Genomic DNA, 22,615 nt, shown 5'->3' on the forward strand with positions numbered 1-22,615 from the left:
TAGGGACATAATTCCATATCCATTTCTGGAATAGCAGGAACAATTTTTAATTCCATTAAAAATGCAGTGTGCCTGTTTTTCCATAGCCTTTCTAGCATTTATCATTTTCCTTTTTTGTAAGATTTGTCAATGTAAGAGATGTGAGGTAGAATCACACAATTGCTTGAATTTACATTTTCAGATTATTAGATATAATTTTTCATGTGGCTGTTGATAGATTAGATTTCTTTTTTCTTTCTTTCTTTCTTTCTTTTTTTTTTTTTTAGAACTATTTTGTTCATAGCCTTTGATCATTTGACATATTGAGAATAGTGTTTTTGGTTGTTGTTTTTTTTATTGTTCTCAAGAATGTGAGTCTGTTCTTTCTATATCTTGGAAATAAGACTTTTTTTCCAGAGAAACTTGTTGCAATTTTTTTCCTCATTTAAACCAATATACTTTTTTTTTTTTTAAAGGGGAGAGTGCTTTTATTCATTGGACTAACATTAGTTTATTGTTAATCTATTCTGAGAAAATCTCAGCTTTCCTACATTTGAACTTTCCTACCTCTATCCTTTTTTTTGAAGGTACAAGTTAGATCATTAATTTTACTTCATTTTTTAAAAAAAAATTTCTCTTCCATTTTGCTTCCTATACTTTGCCAATCTGGATAAGGAAGTAGTTAAAAATCTTTATTTCCTTTTGTCTTTCATTTTATCCCTTATTTTGCATAATTACCTTTTGTTTTACTCTTTTCCATGAAATTCTTCTTTGCTTTTTCCTCTTTGTAATTTATTTTCCCTTAAAAGTTGTGAATTTTATTTCTTAATTCATGAACTCAATTTCTACTTGTTCTCCTTCTTTCTGTTATTTTCCAGGGCCTAGAATTTCCCGAGTTCCAGACATGAATTACCTCTTTTATTCTTTTTTTTTCTGGGGAGAGGGGAGGAATTGATATTGACTTTGTAATTCTTATTCCAGTATTCTTGCTGTATCTGTCTTGTGAAATTTCAGATCATGAAGATCTGAAATCTATTCTAAAATATTTGGTAGAAATAGTGTTATGTGGTAGGAACTTTCTCTTTCCCAAATTCTAAGGCTTGATCCTTAGTCCTGTTCCTACCATCATCAGCTCATTCACATAGTTATATTATCCTATCTCATGTTCTGTCTTCTCTGAAATTATGGATATTTCCTACCTGAGAGGATTTGTGTAGTTTCTCTTTGGTTGTTATTACCCAGAGAGATATAATCATTTCTCAGATAAGATGATTTCCTAATGTACAATTTCATCCTCTCCTCAAATAAAACTCCCATCACTGTAAGACAGATGTACATTCTCTTCCTTCAAATGTATATTGCTTCTCTCATGGAAATGTCCTTTATTGGAATGATTTCTTCTCAATTTCTGTGTTGAGACTACTCACCCTTCCTGTAAAAACTTTATCGTAGTCTTTCCCCTTCACTACTTTTAATCTATTCTGCCATGGATTTTCTTAATTTTTAAGAAACTACAGTTTTGGGAGATGGTAGATTAAGAAATATCAGGTCCCTCAAATTCCTCTCCAACCCATGAAAAATATTGCCTCAAAGTGAACTTTAAGCAGCAGAAATAATTAAAAGTGCTTGGTAAAGTAGTTGTCCTCTTTCTAAAACAACTTGGGAGAAATTTAGGAAAGACCCCACTACATAAGGAAGAGGCTGGAGTAGGTTGAAGTGCAAACACCTCCAGGCATACTTTCCTGAATCAATAAATTACAAACCCTAGGAGCAGGTAAGTAGGTTGTGACCTCTATTTCAGGAACTTTTATAAAGTTGTTTTAAAAAAAAAAAAAAAAAGTCAGCTATTTCAAGAATAACAAGAATTTTAATCAACATAATTACCTAAAATCATTTCAGTTAACATCACTAGTGTTTGTTATATAATTCCATTTTAGCGATATTCAAATTAAATGGCTTTTATAAAATGCACAAAGGTTTATAATTCTTCTATCTGAAAAATCTAATAATCATCCATTAAGCATCCAATTAACTTCTTTTCCCTGTGAAGATGCTTAAGTCAAACTCTGTTGTGATGATGGCTCTCCGAAGATTTAGTATTCTAAATTAAATGTTTCAAGAATCTTGACTGGGGAAATGGCAGACTAAGGGAAGTCCGGGTTACAAACTCTCCCAAAGGAGATAAAATATCACCCCTAAAATAACTGTTACGCAGAAATTTCTAAGACAAGGGCAGAAATGCCAGGTCTTGCCCCAGGTTTGGTCTGGCCCCTTGCCAAAAACTCCTCCGGCAAAAATGACCTAAATTCACTTCAACAACCCAGGCAGCGGGATGAACTTGCAACTCATAACAGTGTGGGAATAAGGTAGCTGAGCTGGGAAAGACAGAAGGACCCTTACTGTGGGACACTAAGATTGGCCAACCAGCTCAATCCGGCTGTGCTGGGTGGGGTTAATTCATATATAGGGCAGGTCAAAATCCCTCTGGGGCATTAAACAGGGGTATCCTTTTTGGGTTCAGGAAGAGGAAAACAATCTCCAAAAGGGATTCAACAAAAATTTAAGGACAAAGGGGTGTTGGGGCCCAACCTTTTCAAAGGGCAAAGAACCCCATAAACCCAACAATCTAAAACAAAATTTATCACCCAAAACCAATTCCTCCCCCACCCCCAGAAACAAATTTAAAATATCAAACCAAAAAAAAATAAAAAAACACAAGAAAAAACCTACAAAAAACTACTATAAAGGGTAAAAATGATTCATATTAAGAAAAAAAAAAATAAAAAAAAAAAACCCCCTACTTAAAAAAAAATTGCTCCAAGCCAAAAATTCTTGGAAACTCAAGGACTTTAATTTTAAAAACCTTAAGAAAATTGAAAAATTGGGAAAAAAATTAAAACAAACATAAAACCAAAAAGTTAAAAAAAAACAATTGGAAAAAAATCAAAACTCAAGGGAAAAAAAAATCCAAAAAACCCAAAAAACTAAGATTCAAAACACCAAAAAAAAAAAAAAAAAAAAACAGAAAAATGAAAATCTCATTAAAAAAAACTCTCTTAAACAATCGGGAAAAGGATAATAAAAATTTGGACTACCGAAATTTTTTTAAAATTAACTCATTGGATTCACAAAAATCATTAAAAAATTCCCTGGAATTCTACAAAGGGAAAAAATAAAAGGGGAAAAACATCATACCACAGGAAAAATACTAAAACAAAAACCAAAATTTAACTCCCAGGTTAAGGAAAAAAATACAACAGAAAAAACAAACAAACAATTTAAATACACTATGGTCAAAAACCACAAATTAATTTCTATTTAAAAAACCAAACTTGGAAATATATTTTAAAAACAAAAACTTTTTTATCAAAAAATTTCCCAAAAATAAGGAAAAAAAAACATTTTAAAACAAAAAACTTTCAAATTTTAAATAAAAAACCAGAAAAATGGAAAATCCTACTTATAAAATCAAGAAAAGAAAAGGTCATTAAAACAATTGGAAAATTCAAAAGGTAAAATTTTACTTCAAAAATCATCTTCCTCTTAAAATTTAACGGGTAATTTAAAAAACATAAAAAACTTGGCTAAAAGTACTCTTCTAAAAAAAAAAATTGTGTTGGGGCAAAAGAAACAATTATACAAAAAAGGCATAAAAAACGTTATAGAAAAGCAGGGGATGGGAAAACATCTGGAACCTTTTTCATTAACTGGGAAAAGCAACATCTAAAACAAATTTTTAAATTATAAAAAAAAAAAACAAATAAAAAAGCAAAATTTTAGGGAATCTTGGTTAAGGAAAATTAAGGATAAAAGGACAAAATGGGGAAAAAATAAAAGAAGGAAATATACATTTGTCATTTTAAAAAAGGGGAAACTCATATAAAAGAAATAGGAAAAAAAAAATTAAAACCCTTTAAAACAAAATATCAATTAAATAGGGCGGAAATTTATTATTTTCATTGATTTTAAAAAAACTAAATCCCTTATCTCTTCAAACTAAAAATTAACTAAAAAGAGAAACAGGGAAACCACATTATAATAAAAAGTGCCATGGAAAATGAAGCAATACCAATACTAAATATATGCATCAAATGCTATAAAAAGCATCTAAATTTTTAAAGGAAATGTTAAGTGAGTTATAGGTGGAAGTAGTAATACTTTAATAATGAGAATTTTAACCTTTCCCTCTCAGAATTAGATAAATCTAGCCAAGAAATTAATGACAAAAGTTAAGATGGTGAACGGAATCTCAGATAAACTACATATGATAGATATCTAGAGAGAACTGAATGGGAATAGAAAGGAATGCACCATGTTCTTAGCACCTAAACATTGTACTTTACAAAACTGATTGTAAAAGCAGAAAAATTAAATGCATCCTTTTAAGATCGCAATGTAGTAAAACTTACGTTCATTGAGAGACCTTGGAAACACAGATTAAAAATTAAACAACCTAATCTTTAAGAATGAGTAGGTTAAGGAATAAATCCTAGATACAATCATTAATTTATTGAAAGAAACTGACAATAATGAGCCAACCTATCAAAATCTAGAGATTACAGCAAAAGCAGTAATCAGAGGAAAATATATATCTAACTGCTTACATCAATAAAAAAGAAAGAGTAGACCAATGAATTGGATATCCAAATTAAAACACACACACACACACACACACACACACACACACACACACGATGATTTAAAAATCCCCAATTTAACACTTACTTAGAAATCTTAAAAGTGAAAGGTGAGATTAATAAAACTTAGTATAAGAAAAACATTGGAATAATAAATAAAACTGAGAGAGGATTTTATGGGGGGGAAAAGAACCCAACAAAACAGATAAATCATTGGTTAATATTTTTTTAAAAGAGAAAAGAAAAGCAAATCACTAATATTAAAAATGAAATGGATGAATGTACCCTCACAGAAGATAAAAAACAATCATAAGGAATTATTTCCTCTAATGACATGCCTATAAATTCAACAATTTAAGTGAAATGGGAGAATATTTAGAAAAATACAGATGGTCTACATTAACAGAAAAGGCACAAGCTATTTAAGTAAATTCATTTTAGAAAAGAAACTTAATAGGCCCTAAATGAGCTTCCTAAGAAAAAAAAGCATCTGAACCAGTTAGATTTACAGGTGAATTCTACCAAACTTTTCAAGATCAGCAAATTCCAATGTTAAATAATTAGAAATAAAAGACAAGGAAAAGTCTTACCAAACTTCTTTTATTGCTTAAAGTTGAAAGAACAAAAGCATAAAAGGAAAATGTATAGACTAATATATTAATGAATATTGATGCAAAAATTCTAAATAAAACACTTGCTATGAGATAATAGTATATTACAGAAATTATGCAGTTTTTCAAAGTAGGATTTATACCAGGAAAAAGACCTATGAAGGAAGATACTATTGTAATGCTGGAGAAACTGAGGCAAGATAAAGATTAGAGAGTATTTAATATTTTATTTAAAAGAGATTTATTGGGACCAAATGGATCAATGTTTTGGTCCCAGGGTGAATGAGATTATTGTCTCCAAAAATCCAGGAAACAATGTGAGTCCTTAATGACCTATATACACATGGCTCAGATATGGGGTAGACTGAGGCAGGGGCGGAGTCAGGGTGCTGAGAGCAGGGACTCTGATAATCCAATTCTGATAGGGTGGGGTAAGCTCCTGGAGATGGGGATGACATAATGGGGGGAAGGCACTTCGGAGATGGGGAGAGGTATCTTGATAAGATGTTTTCTGATAGATAAGATTGGGGAGAGGCATTCTGGTATTCAAATATTCTGAGGATTAAGAGGGAGGGGTGGTTGCAGGAATGGCCAGAACAATTGGATCACAATTCAAGGAAACTGAGTCAGGATAATTGGGGAAACTGAGCCAGGACAATAAAAGAGAACTGTGGCATAATCTATACTTTCTCTCTTCTGAATATTCAAATCTTTGAATTACCTTCCTCCAGAAAGAAGTAATAATAATAATAATATTACCATAATTTTGATCAACCCTATGTAAAGCAAATAAACCAAAATAAAACTAGAAAAATGCAAGGACTTATGGCAAGGACCGGTCTCTCCCATAAAACTCCCGATTTGTTAGCATAAAACCAGCATTCCTCATTTAGTGAGGCATACAGGCCTCCCTGTTACAGAAATAACAGGTCCTCTGCAGTTGGGGAGCATGTCATCCAGAGAATCCAGTTTCAGATGGACAGTTTACTGTGAATTAGGTCTGTGGTCATTTGTGCATTTAATTCATTCTCCCCTTATATAGGAAGTAGCAGTGCTTAAGACAGTCCTGCTGCCCATCCTAAGAGGGGCACCCCAAGTCTGTCAGGGACTCCAAAGGAAGGAAAAGTGGGGCCTGGAATAGCTCCACCTGTCCTCTCTTGATAGAATAGGAGCTGCTGTTATTAGGATCCAGATTTCTGAGCAAATTATGCAATTAGACCAAGGCAGGTAATCCCAAACTATTAGAGGCCTGATACCAAATTGCAAGGTCCTTTGAGAATGCTGAAATACTAATTAAGAAATTGGGGTAACAGGAGTGCAGAAACAGATCAGAGAGACTGCCAGTCCCCAGACAGGTGTCTGATTTCTGGTTGTTTCTAAAGAATAATTCCAAAAATTGAGTCTGCCAGGGCAATTCCAACAGAATAAGGGATTTCAGAATTAAGACATAATCAGCAAATCATAGTCCAGTAAATTTTTAAGCAAGGAGTAAAAACAAAAAAGACTATCTAAACAATTTCCAAATCTATCGAAACTAATGAGATAGGGAGTGGGACAGAAATGCCTAAGAAAAAATACATCAGTTTCCCCAGTTTCCTAACCAGTTTCTTCCTCCCTTTTTTTCTCCCAGATAGGAATTATCAAATAACCATTCCACATATAAATCCCAAGAGTATTCCTATACATAACAGACTAGTACAGTAAGTTTCCTAAAAATTCCTCAAATATACAGCAATAGTTACACAGTTTTAACAAATCTCAAACACAGTAATATAGTTAAAATTTTAACAATAATTCAATCACTTTCCCACTCCCCTATATCAGTCCAAATTACATCAGGAGCAGTGGTCTCTCAAAAACTGCTTCATGCTGAGGATGTGCTCGACCTGTACCCTACCTGTGCAAGTAGGCATTGGGAGGAGATAGATAGAGATGGGACAGGAAGAGGTGGTATGAGAGAAGGAGGAAGAGAGGAAAATGGCTTTCCTGAAATAGGGAACAAAAAGGCATAAACCCCTTGTGAATTTGCTTTTTGCCATGGAAAATGACATACCCCATGAAGCCTAATCTAGGCCTGCCCAACCCAAACCAAACCTGAAGTTTAAACTACTTCATGGAAAAACCCAATTGCCAGTTTAAAAATCATACAAATTATAACAAGCAAATTTTATACTAAGTAAGTTGTAATTGAAATAACCAGTTCTCAAATTTCTTAATCATTGTTCTTAAAATTTTAGCAGAGCATTTAACCAACAGGACAGACCAACAAGTCACACAAAACACCCAGACATAGACTGTGCAGTTACGGCAACAAACAAAATATTTAACACAGAGACCAGGGGCTATCTGGAAACCTTAGAATAGCCCTGAGGGAAGTTGTCAGCTCCAGAGTCTTCCCTCCCAGAATCCCTAACAGAGATTTTTTTTTCCCCCAAACCCCAGTTTGGTACATTTTTCTGCCTTCACAGAGAATGCCCAGATTAAAACCAGATAGTACCAAAAAGTGCTCAGAATTCAGTACCAAAAGGCTCTCGGGTACCCAAAAGATACTCAGAACCAAATTGTGCCACATAGGGTCTTATTGGCGCTTCCCAGAATTGTATGGCTTGTCAGCCCAACTTTTTCTGAGGACCAGATTTCCTAGCAATCAGACCAGACAGAAAACTTACCTTGCAGGGATTTGGAAACCAGACCCTCCCAAGGCCAAATGGAGGTATCCACCATTGGGCTTCAGGCACAGTTGTGACTGGAAACTGCTCTTTCCCAGAGGCTTTGGGAAAAAAATCCAGAGGGCTGGCCTCTCCAAGTAAAGAACCCAGATCCCCAGCTACCTTGCGACCCAAGGCAGAGACCCAAAGGTCTTTTGTCTCTAATCCTGCTCATTTTCTAATATCTCAGTGGGAAGCCTCTAAAATGTAATTCCGGAGAAACTGAGGCAAGATAGAGATTAGAGCATTTAATGATTTATTTGAAAGGGAGAGATTTACTGGGACCAAATGGATCCATGATTTAGTCCCAGAGTTGAATGAAACTATTGTCTCCAAGAATCCAGCAACTCAAGTGGGATCTCAATGACATATGTACATGTGGTTCAGACACAGGAGATAGATGGAGGTAGGGCGAAGTCAGAATGCTGAGAGTGGGAATGGGAAGCTGATAATCCAGTTCTGACAGGGTGAGGGGAGCCTCTGGAGATGAGGGTGACATAATGGGGGGGAGACACCTGGGAGATGGGGAGAGGCATCTTGATAAGATGGTATCTGATATTCTGAGAGATTGGATTGGGGAGAGGCATTCTAGTATTCAAATATTCTGATGATTAAGAGGGAGGGATCCTTGCAAGAATTACCAGAACAATTAGGTCACAATTCAAGGAAACCAAGGCAGGGCAATTCAGGAAAATTGAGTCAGGACAATAAAAGAGAACTGTGGCATACACTATCTACATTCAGAGAAAGAACTAATAAATAAAATGTATGCATCCTGGTTTTACATTTATATACATATTTGTATTAAATGGTAGTCTTTTGTAGAGTGGATTGGGAAGACAATGAGAACAAAAAATGCGCAGTACTAAAAAAAAAAAACTAAAGGAAACACTACAAAGCAGGGTAGCTTTGACAATGGTGGGTAATATTTGTTACTTTTTTTTTTTTAATGAAGCAGCATGAAATGGAAATTTATGTTTTTTTATTGAATCTTTTTGTTGTGCTATGTACATGGAAATGTTTTCTTTTCATTTAAGTTCAAAATTGAATAAAAATTACAATAATTTTATATTATAAAAGTAAAGAAGTTAAAAAAACCTAATGTTTTCATTATTCATTTATGAATTTGTTATGGATAGATTAGTTACTCCATTCTCTCTCTTTCACTCTTTCACATCTCCATTCTTGTAACTTCCCATTTGATTATTTCTTTCTAGAATATTTATTTATTTACCCGTGAGGGCTTGGGTATTTATACAACTCTTCTACCCTCCTTTTCCTGATTTTTGCAATTCTGTTAAATCTTTAGGCCTTAAAATTCTTTTTTTCCTTTGATCTTCCCTTTTTTTCTTTTAACAAATATATGAATCCTTCTGCATTGGAAAAAAAAATAATTACATGTCAGTTTTTAAAAAATTTTAAATAAATATTTTAAAAGCTGAAATATTGTTAGTAGATTTTATAAAAGTAAATCCACTCAATTAGGGGTAAAGGTAACATCTAAGAAGGGTGAAGGATAAAGATTTCTATAAAATGGGACTTTTTAAGTTCAGCTTTAAAAATGAAGCCATTTATTTTAATACCAAAAAATTTGTTTGCCGTGGCATATAGTTAATGATTTTATCATGTCTTTTGCATTATAGCAAAGGTTAATAGCTTCCAAAGAATAGAGAACATAGTTTTCAAATGCAGGAGTTTTTCTGCTTTCCACATCATGCCTAAGACAAACAAATATTTTCTCCCAGTTCTGACAAAGGTCTTATACTTGTGGATTAGTTTTGACCAAGGATACTTCCTATACTTATCTATGGTAGTATTATATAAAGAATGTTATGGAACCATAACTTCCCCGTTTTCTAGTCATTTAATTCCATACTTCAGTACTTTGAAGAGTCCTAATTTCCTCAGTGGGAAGATTTCTTAGTTTACTAAAAATGTTTATTTTTATAGGTTCAGTCATCTGTGGCTGTCGGAACCCCAGACTATATCTCTCCAGAAATCCTTCAAGCCATGGAAGATGGGAAAGGAAAGTATGGACCAGAGTGTGACTGGTGGTCTTTGGGTGTCTGCATGTATGAGATGCTCTATGGAGAAACACCATTTTATGCAGAATCTCTGGTGGAAACATACGGGAAAATCATGAACCACAAAGTTAGTATTTTTAAATCTTTTTAAAAACTTAAAAGCTTGAAATATAACTGTTATCTAAAAATATGAATATTTTTCCAGAAAAGTGACTGATTTAAAGTTTTTTCAAGTCATAACTTTTTATGCTTGGGATTTTGGTGATAAGCTTGTTGCCCAAGGCTTCATTTTTTTTAAAAACCCCTTTTCTTTACTCTGTTCTTTGGATAATCTAACATTTGTGGGTTTATCATCACTTCATAGCACATGCTTGTGAGCCCTATATTCCTAAGCCTTTCTTGTTTTATGAACTTTAGATTTTTATATATACTTGTTGGCATAATATTTCTATCAGAATATCCCATTAGTACTGCAAATTCATGTCTAAACCAAGTTTAATATATTGCTTTAAAAGTTTGCTATCCTTTGTTGACATTGTTATCACTGCTGTTCTGTTAAAATGTTAGTGTGTATAATTATTGTTTTTATGATAGCCACTGAGAGAGTGCCCTTTTCTCTTTGTCTTTTCCCATTCCCAGCTCTCTAGTATCCCTAAACCCATTTAATACATTACATGGTAGTGTGAAGAGATTCCCTAGCCTTTCCCACTTTCATTCCTTCTTTATCCCTCTTCTTTCCCCCACCCCATGTCACTTATAATTTATTAGACTCATTGACAATTTAGTTGGTTCAGAGGAGATGGGAGTAAATCAGATGTCTTCTTTCACATGAGATGTGGAGAATCACCAGCCCTTGCCATCTTTCCTATCCCTGTGTCCTGCATACATAATCACTGTCACTGCAACTATTGACATAATCTAAGGATCTTTTGCCTTGTAGTTTAATCTGTAGGATTTCTGTTTGGGTTTTTTTTTCCCTCTTCTATTCATTCTGCAGCTGAAAATTTGTTTTTTTAATTTAATGCTTTCCTTCAGGATGTTAGAGTGTGAACTCCTTATGACTAGGCACTACTTAGCTTCTTTTTGTATTTCTGCCACTTATCACAATGCTTAGTCCCTAATAAGTGCTTAATATATGCTTTTAAAATCATTATTTCTGTTCCAGTCACTTTCAGACTAATTTTGCTTATTATTTAGTCAAGTCACTAAAAAACTATCTGCTCACCAAATAAAGTCCAAACTCCTTAATTTGCTATACATGGCTTCCATATTAATCTCAGTCTAAGTACAGCTTTAAAAATACAAGGGCCCTTTAAGGTCACCTCCTGCATTGCCTTCCAGGAAATTTATATTCTACCAATGGAATACAATACCTATTCAGGTAAATGAATACATTATCATTTAAGAAGGGAGACTCCTAACCATTGTGGGTGATGTGGTACTAGTGCTAGTGAAGAGATGTGAGAATTGAGGTGAGGAATCCCCTCTGGTTTACACAGGTCCAATGCAAAAGAATTCGCAGACTCGAAAAGTCTGAGTGGCAGAAGAGAGATTTATTGTTCACTAAGAAAGGAGACTTTCTTAGTGGGCAAAATTTCTTTTTTTTCCTTTTTTCATATTATTTCTTTATTATTATTATTATAGCCTCTTTTTTTTTTTTTTACAAGATATATGGATAGCATTGACAGTTGCAAATCCTTTTGTTCCAACTTTTTCCCTCCTTCCCCCCATCCCTTCCCCAGATGGCAGGTTGACCAATACATGTTAAATATATTAAAGTATAAGTTAAATACAATATATGTATACATATCCAGTTATTTTGCTATATAAAAGGAGTCGGACTTTGAAATAGTATACATTTAACCTGTGAAGGAAATCAAAAATGGAGGCAGACAAAAATAAAGGGATTGGGAATGCTATGTAATGGTTCATAGTCATTTCCCAGAGTTCTTTCACTGGGCATAGCTGGTTCAGTTCATTACTGCTCTATTGGAACTGATTTGGTTCATTTCATTATTGAAGAGGGCCACGTCCATCAGAATTAAGCATCATATAGTATTGTTGTTGAAGTATATAATGATCTTTTGGTCCTGCTCATTTCACTCAGCATCAGTTCATGTAAGTCTCTCCAGACCTTTCTGAAATCATCCTGTTGGTCATTTCTTACAGAACAATAATATTCCATAATATTCATATACCACAATTTATTCATCCATTCTCCAATTGATGGGCATCTCCTCAGTTTGCAGTTCTGGGCCAATACAAAGAGGGCTGCCACAAACATTCTTGCACATACAGGTCCCTTTCCCTTCCTTAAAATCTCTTTGGGATATAAACCCAGTAGTAACATTGCCGGGTCAAAGGGTATGCACAGTTTGATAGCTTTGTGAGCATAGTTCCCAACTGTGGGCAAAATTTCTTGATTAGGAATTTAGCAAGTGTGTTTAACAAGCCCCTGATTATATTAGCAAAATGTTGGCTTGGGAGCTGTTTGGGCTAATCAATAAAGGACCATCAGACAGAGATCTCTAATTGAATTGAAAGCTTTCCCCAGAGTCTGAGAACTTCCTGAAGGGGATCTGGGCCACCCCTAAAAGATCTCAGTTTCAACAGAGGGGTGATTTGATCAAGATCTCCAATTGAATGAAACCACTTAACTTGGGAAGGCCTTGTCTGGGAAGATATGCTTTTCCCAGGGGAGAGTTTGAGACACCAATCACTCTTCTTTTACAGATTAAAGGGGACACAGTTGCAGGGTTCACCCCTGTCATGGGGATATGGGAAAAGAAATAGGATTATACTTTTAAACTTTTGCCACTTGGGAACCCTTTTCACCTGAGAGATATACAGGTATATAAAATAAGTATACATATAAAACATTTACTGAAGATAAATCATAATTTTGCAAAAACTCCTCCCCCACGTTCAGTTACATAACTCTATTAGGTCTTAACCCACAGTTTAAGAAGCTTTGATATAGGAGATGGCACCTAAATGGAGTTTTGTAGCAAATAAAGGATTCATAGATGTGAGTAAGCCCTGAGTTCCAGGCATAGAAATAGATGATAAATTGTCAAGTTCATCAAGTTTAGCTAGAACATAGTCTGCATGAAAAAGAATAATGAATTGAGTTTGAAAAGATGGGAGAGGGCCATATTATAAAGAGATTTAAATGCTAGAGTATTTTTTATTTTTTCCTGGAAACATATGAGAATTGTCCAAAATTTAAAGGATGACATGGTCTGACTTATCTATTAATATTTATTTGATAATAGCTCAAAAGAGTCTGACATAACTATTCCCCTTGGAAAAACCTTATGAATGGGGAAATAGGGGTACATGTGAGATATAACTGAAGTTAAATCTATAAGACTTAACCACTGTTTAGTTAGAATGAGGAGAGGAAGAGGGAAGAATCATTGTTGTCTTCCAGGTTTCAAACCTGATAATTAGAAGCATGATCAAGAAATAGGGAAGTTTGGAAGGTGGGGTTAGGAGAGAATTTCTTTTATATATTTATCTTCTGTTATTTTGTATTATAGAAGTCTTCCTTTAATGATTATAAACTCCTTGAGGATCAAATACTAAGTCTTCTTTCAATTTTGTATCAACCCAAGTATCTTGCACAGTTTTCTATTTGTACTAGATACACAATAACAATAGTAGTATCTAACATGTAGTACTTTAAAGTTTCCATAATGCTTTCATAGACTCTGAGGAAGGGAGGAAAGGACTACCCCTTGAACAAACAAGACTCAGAAAAGTTACTTAGTTAACATGGTCATGGAATTACTTAAAAAGTAGGATTTAGGGTTAGAGTCTGTATTTTCCTGACTACAAGTTCAGCACTGTTGATTTATTGCTAATATAAATATTTTCAACTTCTTAATTGACATACACTATCATTATTGATTATGATGATTGAATGTATGTTGTATTCTTAATCTAATATTTATTTTTGGTTTACTTATGTTTTCCAAACTTTAGGAAAGATTTCAGTTTCCAGTTCAAGTGACAGATGTGTCTGAAAGTGCTAAAGATCTTATTCGAAGGCTTATTTGTAGCAGAGAACATCGACTTGGACAAAATGGCATAGAAGATTTTAAAAATCATCCCTTTTTTGCTGGCATTGACTGGGATAATATTCGGAACTGTGAAGCACCTTATATCCCAGAAGTTAGCAGTCCTACGGATACTTCAAACTTTGATGTGGATGATGATTGTTTAAAGAATTCTGTAAGTGTAACATTAAGAAAACTTTTTATCTTTATAATTAAATCTACCTTATGGTTGAATATTTTAAAGAATTTGAAAGTTTATAGGAGTTTCATTTGTACTGGCTTTTTATTTGTTATCAAAAGACATTTGTTGCATTCATTTTTATATATACCTTTGGTTATCATTGGGGGAAATGATTTGCTTAAATATTCCCATTTATAAAAATTCAATGATATTCTATTCTCATTTCCTCTAACTTATATTTATCTTGTCACCATCATTCTCAATGTCCCTGAGGCTCATAACCTCAAGTGTTACCTTTGACTCCTCCTCTAGTGGAGTGGATAAGTGGCTGGATAAATCCTGTCAGTTCCTATATCTAGAATTTAGTTGAGTTCAATTGTTTAACACACATTTATTGAATACAGTTTTGTTATTTACTCTTGTACTAAGCCTTCATGATTCAAAGATAAAAATGAAACATTTCAAATTTAAGGAACTTAAATTCTAATAAACACAGCATGGACACATATAACTAAACAAAAAAACATATAGAAAGTGAATTAAGGTATGTAGAGTATCACTGAATAACTGGGAGGCTCAAGAAAGGCCTTGTATAAAAGGTGGTACTTGAATCTTACAAGGAATTAGAGTACTAATATGGGAGGATAAAGAGAGAAAACATTCCAGGCACGGGAGATGAGAGGTAGAGAACCTAATTCAAATACTAGAAAATAGGCCAGTTTGACTGGATTATACTGAAATGAGAAAGAATAATGTGAAAAAGTCTGGATACAGGCTGGAACCAAATTTTGAAGAATTTAAAATGGCAACCAAAAAGAGGTTTTGTTATTGTTATTTTAAAGGATGGTGGGGTTTTTGTTATTTAATCCTAGTGACAAGGTCAGACCTGTAGTTAACTTTTGCTAGTTTTAAGAAGGGGGAGGCTAAAAACAGGAAAGCTTATTTAGAGGCTATTAAATTAGTCCAGGTAAGATATGGTATGTAACTTTAACCAGGGCTGTGGTCATTTATGTGAAAAGGGAGAAAAATGAAAGATGTTATGAAAATAAAAGTAGATAAATTTTGGTGACTGATATGATGGAGGAAAAATCAGTGATGATTCTGAAGTTGTAAAACTCTGTGAATGAGAGAGGATGGTAGAATACTCAATGGAAATAAGTAATATAATCATAGATCGTGTTTTGGGGAAAAGAGAATGAGTTTTGTTTTGAACAGAGTAATGGTATTGAGATTGTGATACTTTATGGGATATCCACATGAAGAGCGGCAGCAGACAATTCATGATTTTGAACTGAATTTCAGAAAAAAAAAATGAGTTGGATATGTTATTTTGAGAGTCATCTGTTGGGAGAGTTAGGGTTGGGCAGCTTAGTAAATGATAATGATAATTATCAGCACAGAAATGATAACTGAATCCATGGGAGCTGATGAGATTGCCAGTGAAATATATATAAAGGGAAAAAGAAGAGAGAGTCCAGGACAAGCCCTGTGGGACACCCATGCTTAACAGGCCAGATTTGGACTAAGATGCAGCAAGAGATTGAGGAGTGGTGAAATAGGAGGAGAACCAGAAGAGGTCAGTGTCATGAAAATCTACAGATTCACCCCTTGCTAAAAGTGATCTCTTTATTCTCAGATTTCCAATTAGCATTTTGGTCTTCTCTTTTTCATTTATCACATTATGTTTTGCATTATAATTATTTGTAGAAGTAGCATATCTCTTCTACATTTGCCATTACATAATAAGTTCATTATATTTAAGAGTAATATCTTAATTCATCTTTGTATGAAATCAGACACATTTTGGCCTCGTCATCTATACAGAAAAAAAAACAAATGAAATAAGAATTTCTATTTCACAAATTATTTCATATAACAGCCTATAGACTTTGCCCATCAATTTAAATGGACATTATGGATTATGTGCCATCTAGAGGAGGCGGTGGGGGGGAAGAAGAAAACCTTGGAGCACAAGGTTTTGCAAGGGTCAGTGTTGAAAAATTACCCATGCATTTGTTTTGTAAATAAAAAGCTTTAATAAAAAAAGGACAATATTCTGGGTCCAGAAATGAATAAGAGCATGAAAATGAACTGGGGTTGTTTTGGATAGATTACAGAACTTCTTTAATGAACCCAAACTTCTCCCAGAAACAAGACCATCTTTTTAACATCTGTATTCTACCAGTATTATAGGGCAGTAAAACATCAAGCATAACCATGGTCAACATGAGCAGGTTCAAATATGTAACTTTTGATTAATTTTGGAGAAAATAGTAAAAGATATCAAGAGAGAATTGTATGATAGAAAAAGAAGATTGTCATATTATAACCAGATGAGAATAAGAGAAGATAGTATAACAGTCGAGATATTCTACTGACAACCTTATGAAATCAAGGGAATAGTTGAATGACCTTCAAGGTGTTGGGTAGACCTCTTGTCTACAATAACACAGAATGAAATGACATTAATTAATGGCTCATGACATAGTTCAAATATCCAAATCCACCTAAATGATATCTTTAACATCTAGCACAGTGCTATCTGCCATACATAGTAGGCTCTTAATAAATCTTTGTTGAAGTACATTGAATCAGAGTTTGAAAATAAAAGCTATCAGGTTGACATAGAAAAATCGATAATCCACTGGATTGCCATCTCTCCAGTGTTCAATCTTCTTTCCCTTCCCTTCCTCCTCCCTTCTTGAGAAGGCAAGCAAAGTGATATAGATTATCCATGTACAGTCATGTAAAATGTATTTCCAAAAGAGTCATATTGACTGTGAAAGAAAACATGAAAAAAAGACAATTAAAAAAGTATACTTTGATTTATATTCAGACTACATCATTTTTTTTTCTCTGAAGCCAGTGGTTAGCATTTTTCATTATAGGTCCTTTGGTAATTATCTTGGATCTTTGTGTTGAGAATATCTAAATCATTGACAATCTGTTGTCCTACATTAGTGCTGCTATTCTCTCTTGATTTTCTTTACTTCATTCTAAATCTTCCCAGGTTCTTCATAAATAAGCCTGCTCATCATTTCTTTTAACATATTATTTCTTCACAATCTTATACCACAATTTGTTCAGTCATTTTTCAATTGATGGATGTCCCCTTATTTTCTAATTATTTGCCATTACAAAAAGAGCTGCCCTAAATATTTTTGTAAATGTAAGGCCTTGTCCCTTTCTTTTTTTGTTAGGGGAGGGGTTCTCTTTGAGATGTAAACATAGTAGTGGTATTGATAGGTTAGAAAGTATGTATACTTTTATAGCCTTTTTGGGCATAGTTCCAAATTACTCTCTAGAAGATTTAGATCCGTTCACAACTCCACCAACCACATCCCTTTCTAGCATTTGTCATTTTCCTTTTCTGTTAATTTTAGCTGACATGATAGGTGTAACCTGAGATAGTAACGTAGAGTTGTTTTAATTTATATTTCTCTAATCAGTAGTATTTTAGAGCATTTTTATGTGGCTATATTTTGCTTTGATTTCTTCATCTTAAAACTGCCTGAAAAATCCTTTTGACCATTTATCAATTGGGAAATGACTCATGTTCTTATAATTTTGACTCACTTTTCTATAGTATCTGAGAAATGAGGTCCTTGTCAGATAAATTTGCTGTGGAAGAAATGTTTTCCCTGTTTTCTTCTTTTCTTCTACTATTGGCTGCATTGGTTTTGTTTATTAAAAAAAAAAAAAAACTTTTAATTTAATGTAATCAAAATTATCCATTTTATATCTTATTTGGTCATAAAATTCTCTTCTTATCCATAGATCTGACAGGTAAACCATTCCATGCTCCCCTAATTTGCTTATAGTATCCTTTAGTTCTACATCCTCTTATCCATTTTTACCTTATCTTGGTAGATGGTAGGAGATGTTGGTCTATACTTTGTTTATGCCAAATCGTTTTCTGGTTTTCCCAGTGGTTTTTTTATATAGTGAGTTTTTGTGTTCAAAACTTGGATCTTTATGTTTACCTAAACACTAGATTATTGTGGTTATTTACTACTGTGTACTTAATCTATTCCCCTGATCCATCAATCTGTCTCTTAGCCAGTATCAGATTGTTTTGTTTTGATGAATTACTGTTTTGAAATACAGTTTGAGATAATTGGTACAGCTACACTACCTTCCTTCAAGGATTTTTCTTCTTTTTTTTTTTCATTATTCCAGATGAACTTTTGTGTTTTTTCTGGATCCATTAAATAATTTTGGATAGTTTGATTGGAATGGCACTGAATAGGTAAATTAATTTAGGTAGAATTGTCCTTATTATATTAGTTCAGCCTAACTATGAGCAGTTATATATCTCCAGTTCAGAACTAACTGTATCTAATAAGTAGTTTTTTTTTTCCCCTATTGTATTTATATGGTTCCTCAGTTTGTCTTGGCAGATAGACTGAACAACTGTATTGTCTATAATTATTTTACATGGAATTTCTTTCTGTCTCTTGTTTTTTTTTTTTTTTTTGTTAGTAATATGTAGATATGTATTAATTTATTTTATATCCTGCCATCTTGCTAAACTGATATTCTAGGATTCTTAAAGTATGCCATTATATTATCTCTCATTCTTTTTTATGAGCTTAGTTGTCTCCTACACAGAGATATATCATCTATACATTCAGCTCTACTCTTTTTCCTGAACTTTATTACCTAACAGGAAAATTACCTAATCAACTCCACCAGCTCAGTGTTCCATCAGTATCATACATTCTCCATGTCCATATCTGTTCCTTCCCCATTTCTCCTATTCCTTATTTTGTTTTATGATAACATTACTCTTTCATTTGCTTAGGTTGGCATCATTAAAGCCATCATTCACTCCTCTATTTCCCTTCTCCTTTATCATATCCAATTAATTGCCTAATCGTGTTCCTTCTTCTCATATCTGTCTTTTACACTCATTTTACAATGCTTTGATCAGAATTCTTAGTCTTTCAAAGTATCTTTATAATTCTCTTGCCTTTTATATAATGTTTCCCTGGTTCTGCTCATTTCACTCTTTATCAATTTGTATTTTTGAAGATTTTCTGAAATAATCTTGTTTATAATTTATTATAGGACATTAATTTGCCATTATGCTTCACATATTGCCATTTTTTCTCTTCTCCCTAAAGTTCACATATAAAGCGGTTGTAATAGTCCATGTGAAATATGATTAATATAGAATGTGACCTGGAAACAGAAATCTGTTATCTCTAGGAAATGAGTCTTCTATTTATACTCATCTTTGTATTTCCTCCATAACAATGGTAAACATTTTTTGCCAGTATAAATCTGTTTTATGTCTCATTGAATATTATTTAGTAGCTTATCAAGTTTATATTTTTTGTTGCTCCTTCCAGAGAGTATTATATCATCTTGCCATGAGTATAGGAAATAATATTGTCTAGAGAAGCACTTTTATGACTGCATGTCACTGCCAAATTTAATACTTTCTTATAGACCTATAATATAGATAAAACCAAATGTCTTAGTTCAATTTTAAATTCCTAAGGCAACTTGAAGAGCTTATTTGGGATACCTTGAAAAATTCCATGTTGGTAAATATATTGGGAGGAGGTCTATTAAGATATAATTAATTTTACTTTATAGCTAATGTTTACTATATTCAACACTTTCAGCTTTCTTGAAGAAAATATTAATAATAAATAGCTTAAGACCTATATATGGTTCATGACATTTTGAACTCTTTTGTTTCCTAATCCTAAACCATATTTTCCACTCTCCTATTCAGTTCCCATCTATGCCTAAAGAATTCAAGTTATATATTAATTCATTTTAGTGTATCTTCTTGAATTCTTTTAAAGTTTATTTATCTCTTCACTCTTTTGATCAGATTTTTATTGCAGTCATTTTTTAAAAATAACTTTTTATTGACAGAACCCATGCCAAGGTAATTTTGTACATTATCCCTTGCACTCATTTCTGTTCCGATTTTTCCCCTCCCTCCCTCACTCCCTCCCTCCCTCTCTCCCCCAGATAACAAGCAGTCCTATACATGTTAAATAGGTTACAGTAGATCTTGGATACAATTATGTGTGCAGAACCTAACAGTTCTCTTGTTGCTCAGGGAGAATTAGATTTAGAAGGTATAAATAACCCGGGAAGAAGAACAAAACTGCAAGCAGTTTACATTCATTTCCTAGTGTTCTTTCTTTGGGTGTAGCTGCTTCTGTCCATCCTTGATCAATTGAAACTGAGCTAGATCTTCTCTTTGTCAAAGAAATCCACTTCCATCAGAATACATCCTCATACAGTATCGTTGTTGAGGCATATAATGATCTCCTGGTTCTGCTCATTTTGCTCAGCATCAGTTCATGTAAGTCTCGCCAATCCTCTCTGTATTCATCCTGCTGGTCATTTCTTACAGAACAATAATATTCCATAACATTCATATACCACAATTTACTCATTCTCCAATTGATGGGGATCCATTCATTTTCCAGCTTCTGGCCACTACAAACAGGGCTGCCATAAACATTTTAGCACATAGAGGTCCCTTCCCTTCTTTATTTGCAGTAGTTTTTATAGTGTAAAGTCAGATGACTGAGCTTTCCATGATGTTTCTTATTATCCTTGGATATAGGGTGAAATCAGCTAATTTGATCAGCTTTTGTTGTTGTTGTCCATGGGCTACCTGTGAGCCTTCCTTCTTGTTAGCTGTATTTTTTTTTTTATTTCCTAGCTTCATTTAATTAAAAAAGGTTTGATTTAACTTGCTTTCCAGAAATCTTTAAACTTGTCATTGAATATGGATTTCATATTTACAGTACTCTCATGATTCTAGACAGACTAAAAAATTATTTTATTAACATCCTCTGGTTTTTTTTGTTTTTGTTTTTGCTTTTCTTTCTAGAAGTTTTATTGGTGTTAGTTTTTTTGTCTGTAAGTCATTTTCATATATTAATATCTTCTCTTATTTAGCTCTCCCTTATATCAAGAAGAGTTTTGTAGAACCAACCAGTAAATAGCCACATTTGTCATCTTATAAGACAGGAAGGGAAATATACTAAACTCATTGGGTGTCTTATTTTCTTAACCTGTTTTCTCTCACAGAGTTTCTTGTTTTATTCTGTTCTTTGTTTGTTTGTTTTTTTAATTTAAATTTTGTGTTTAGCCAGTATTTCACTCAATCGGGGAAGCAATAGAATATCACAAAAAAGTCTACCTGAATTAGAGTAGTGATATTGATTTTTATTTATATCATAAACCAATGTTTAGTGGAGAGAAAGAAAAATCTGCAATGAGTATATACTGCCGTTAGGAATGTTTTGTTTGGTTTTAGGACATCACATGAGTTGTTTTTTGTTGTTGTTGGATTTTTTGTTTGTTTGTTTTTTTGCTGAGGCAATTGGGGTTAAGAGACTTGCCCAAGATCACACAGCTGGGAAGTGTTAAGTGTCGGAGGCCAGATTTGGTGGCTCTATCCTCTGCTCCACCTAGCTGCCCCATTACATGAGTTTTTGAAACCATTTTATAACACTACTAAAAATTCTTTATATTTTTCCAGTGGAAGAAGATAAATTAATTGAATGAGTTATAGAGTTATTTACAGTTGTTGTTGTTCAACCTTCTTTCCAAAGAGGATCAGTGACATTATAGCCTGATGTTTTGATTTTAAGTGAGGTAGAACTGTAGTCATCAGCCTCACTCTCACTTTCAGAGGCATTGAAGTCAAGTAGCAAGAAAAAAGTCAAGATTGGCTTGGTGCTGGCCTGGGGTACAGTTGGATAACTTTGGCATCTTCAATGTCTGTCTGACCAAGCTTTCACTGCTCCACAAACCCTGCTTCTTTCTGCTGCCTTCATGACCGTTGAAATAAATTGTTTTCATCTGTCCATTCTGCTTGGGAGGGTCTTCATATTGTTGGGGTAGACATCCTCCTAAGTCATTGATAGGTTGGAAATCTGTTGGTTACACTTGATCTGGTTTAACCCATCTGCTGAGATGGTTTTACTGGGGTGTGGCCACTACACATGCTACAGCTTCTTGGAGCTATATTACCATGGGATCATACAGTCATACTCTCAATATGCTATTAAAAGATATTATATCTTTAAGACCAGTTTATGACAATGGTTTTGGTGCTTAGAGTCAAATTGAAAGAATATTTGCTATAGTAAAAGCAAAATTTTAAAATTTATTCTCTGGGCAGTTCTTCTGAATTTACTACCTTTTTTTTGTTTGCATTATGTTAGACATTGCTTCTATGTTACCTTGCTTTTGTTTACTTTGTTAACATAAATTTGTTAATGCCTTCTAATGTCTAAATTCCTTATGTTGTTATTTGTATGTGCCCCATGTCATTTATATAACACAATTTGTTCAATCACTTTTTAGTCAATGCTCACCTTCCCTTCCCTTATCCTCCCCAATAATCTGATCATAAATATTTTTGTTAT

General features: G+C 33.5%; 1 protein-coding gene across 12 annotated transcripts in view; it reads left to right on the top strand.

Annotated features, from left to right (window-relative positions):
• Positions 1–22,615, top strand: part of CDC42BPA (CDC42 binding protein kinase alpha) — a 347,959-nt gene that overhangs the window by 184,392 nt on the left and 140,952 nt on the right. For all 12 annotated transcript variants that reach the window (XM_031967004.1, XM_031967009.1, XM_031967005.1 and 9 more), the window contains 2 exons: positions 9,886–10,086; positions 13,947–14,195. In XM_031967004.1, the coding sequence (XP_031822864.1) occupies positions 9,886–10,086; positions 13,947–14,195 (450 nt within the window). The remainder of the gene's footprint in view (positions 1–9,885; positions 10,087–13,946; positions 14,196–22,615) is intronic.

The sequence above is a fragment of the Sarcophilus harrisii genome, chromosome 4 (assembly GCF_902635505.1).
Source record: "Sarcophilus harrisii chromosome 4, mSarHar1.11, whole genome shotgun sequence".
NCBI classification, from domain to species: Eukaryota; Metazoa; Chordata; class Mammalia; order Dasyuromorphia; family Dasyuridae; genus Sarcophilus; species Sarcophilus harrisii.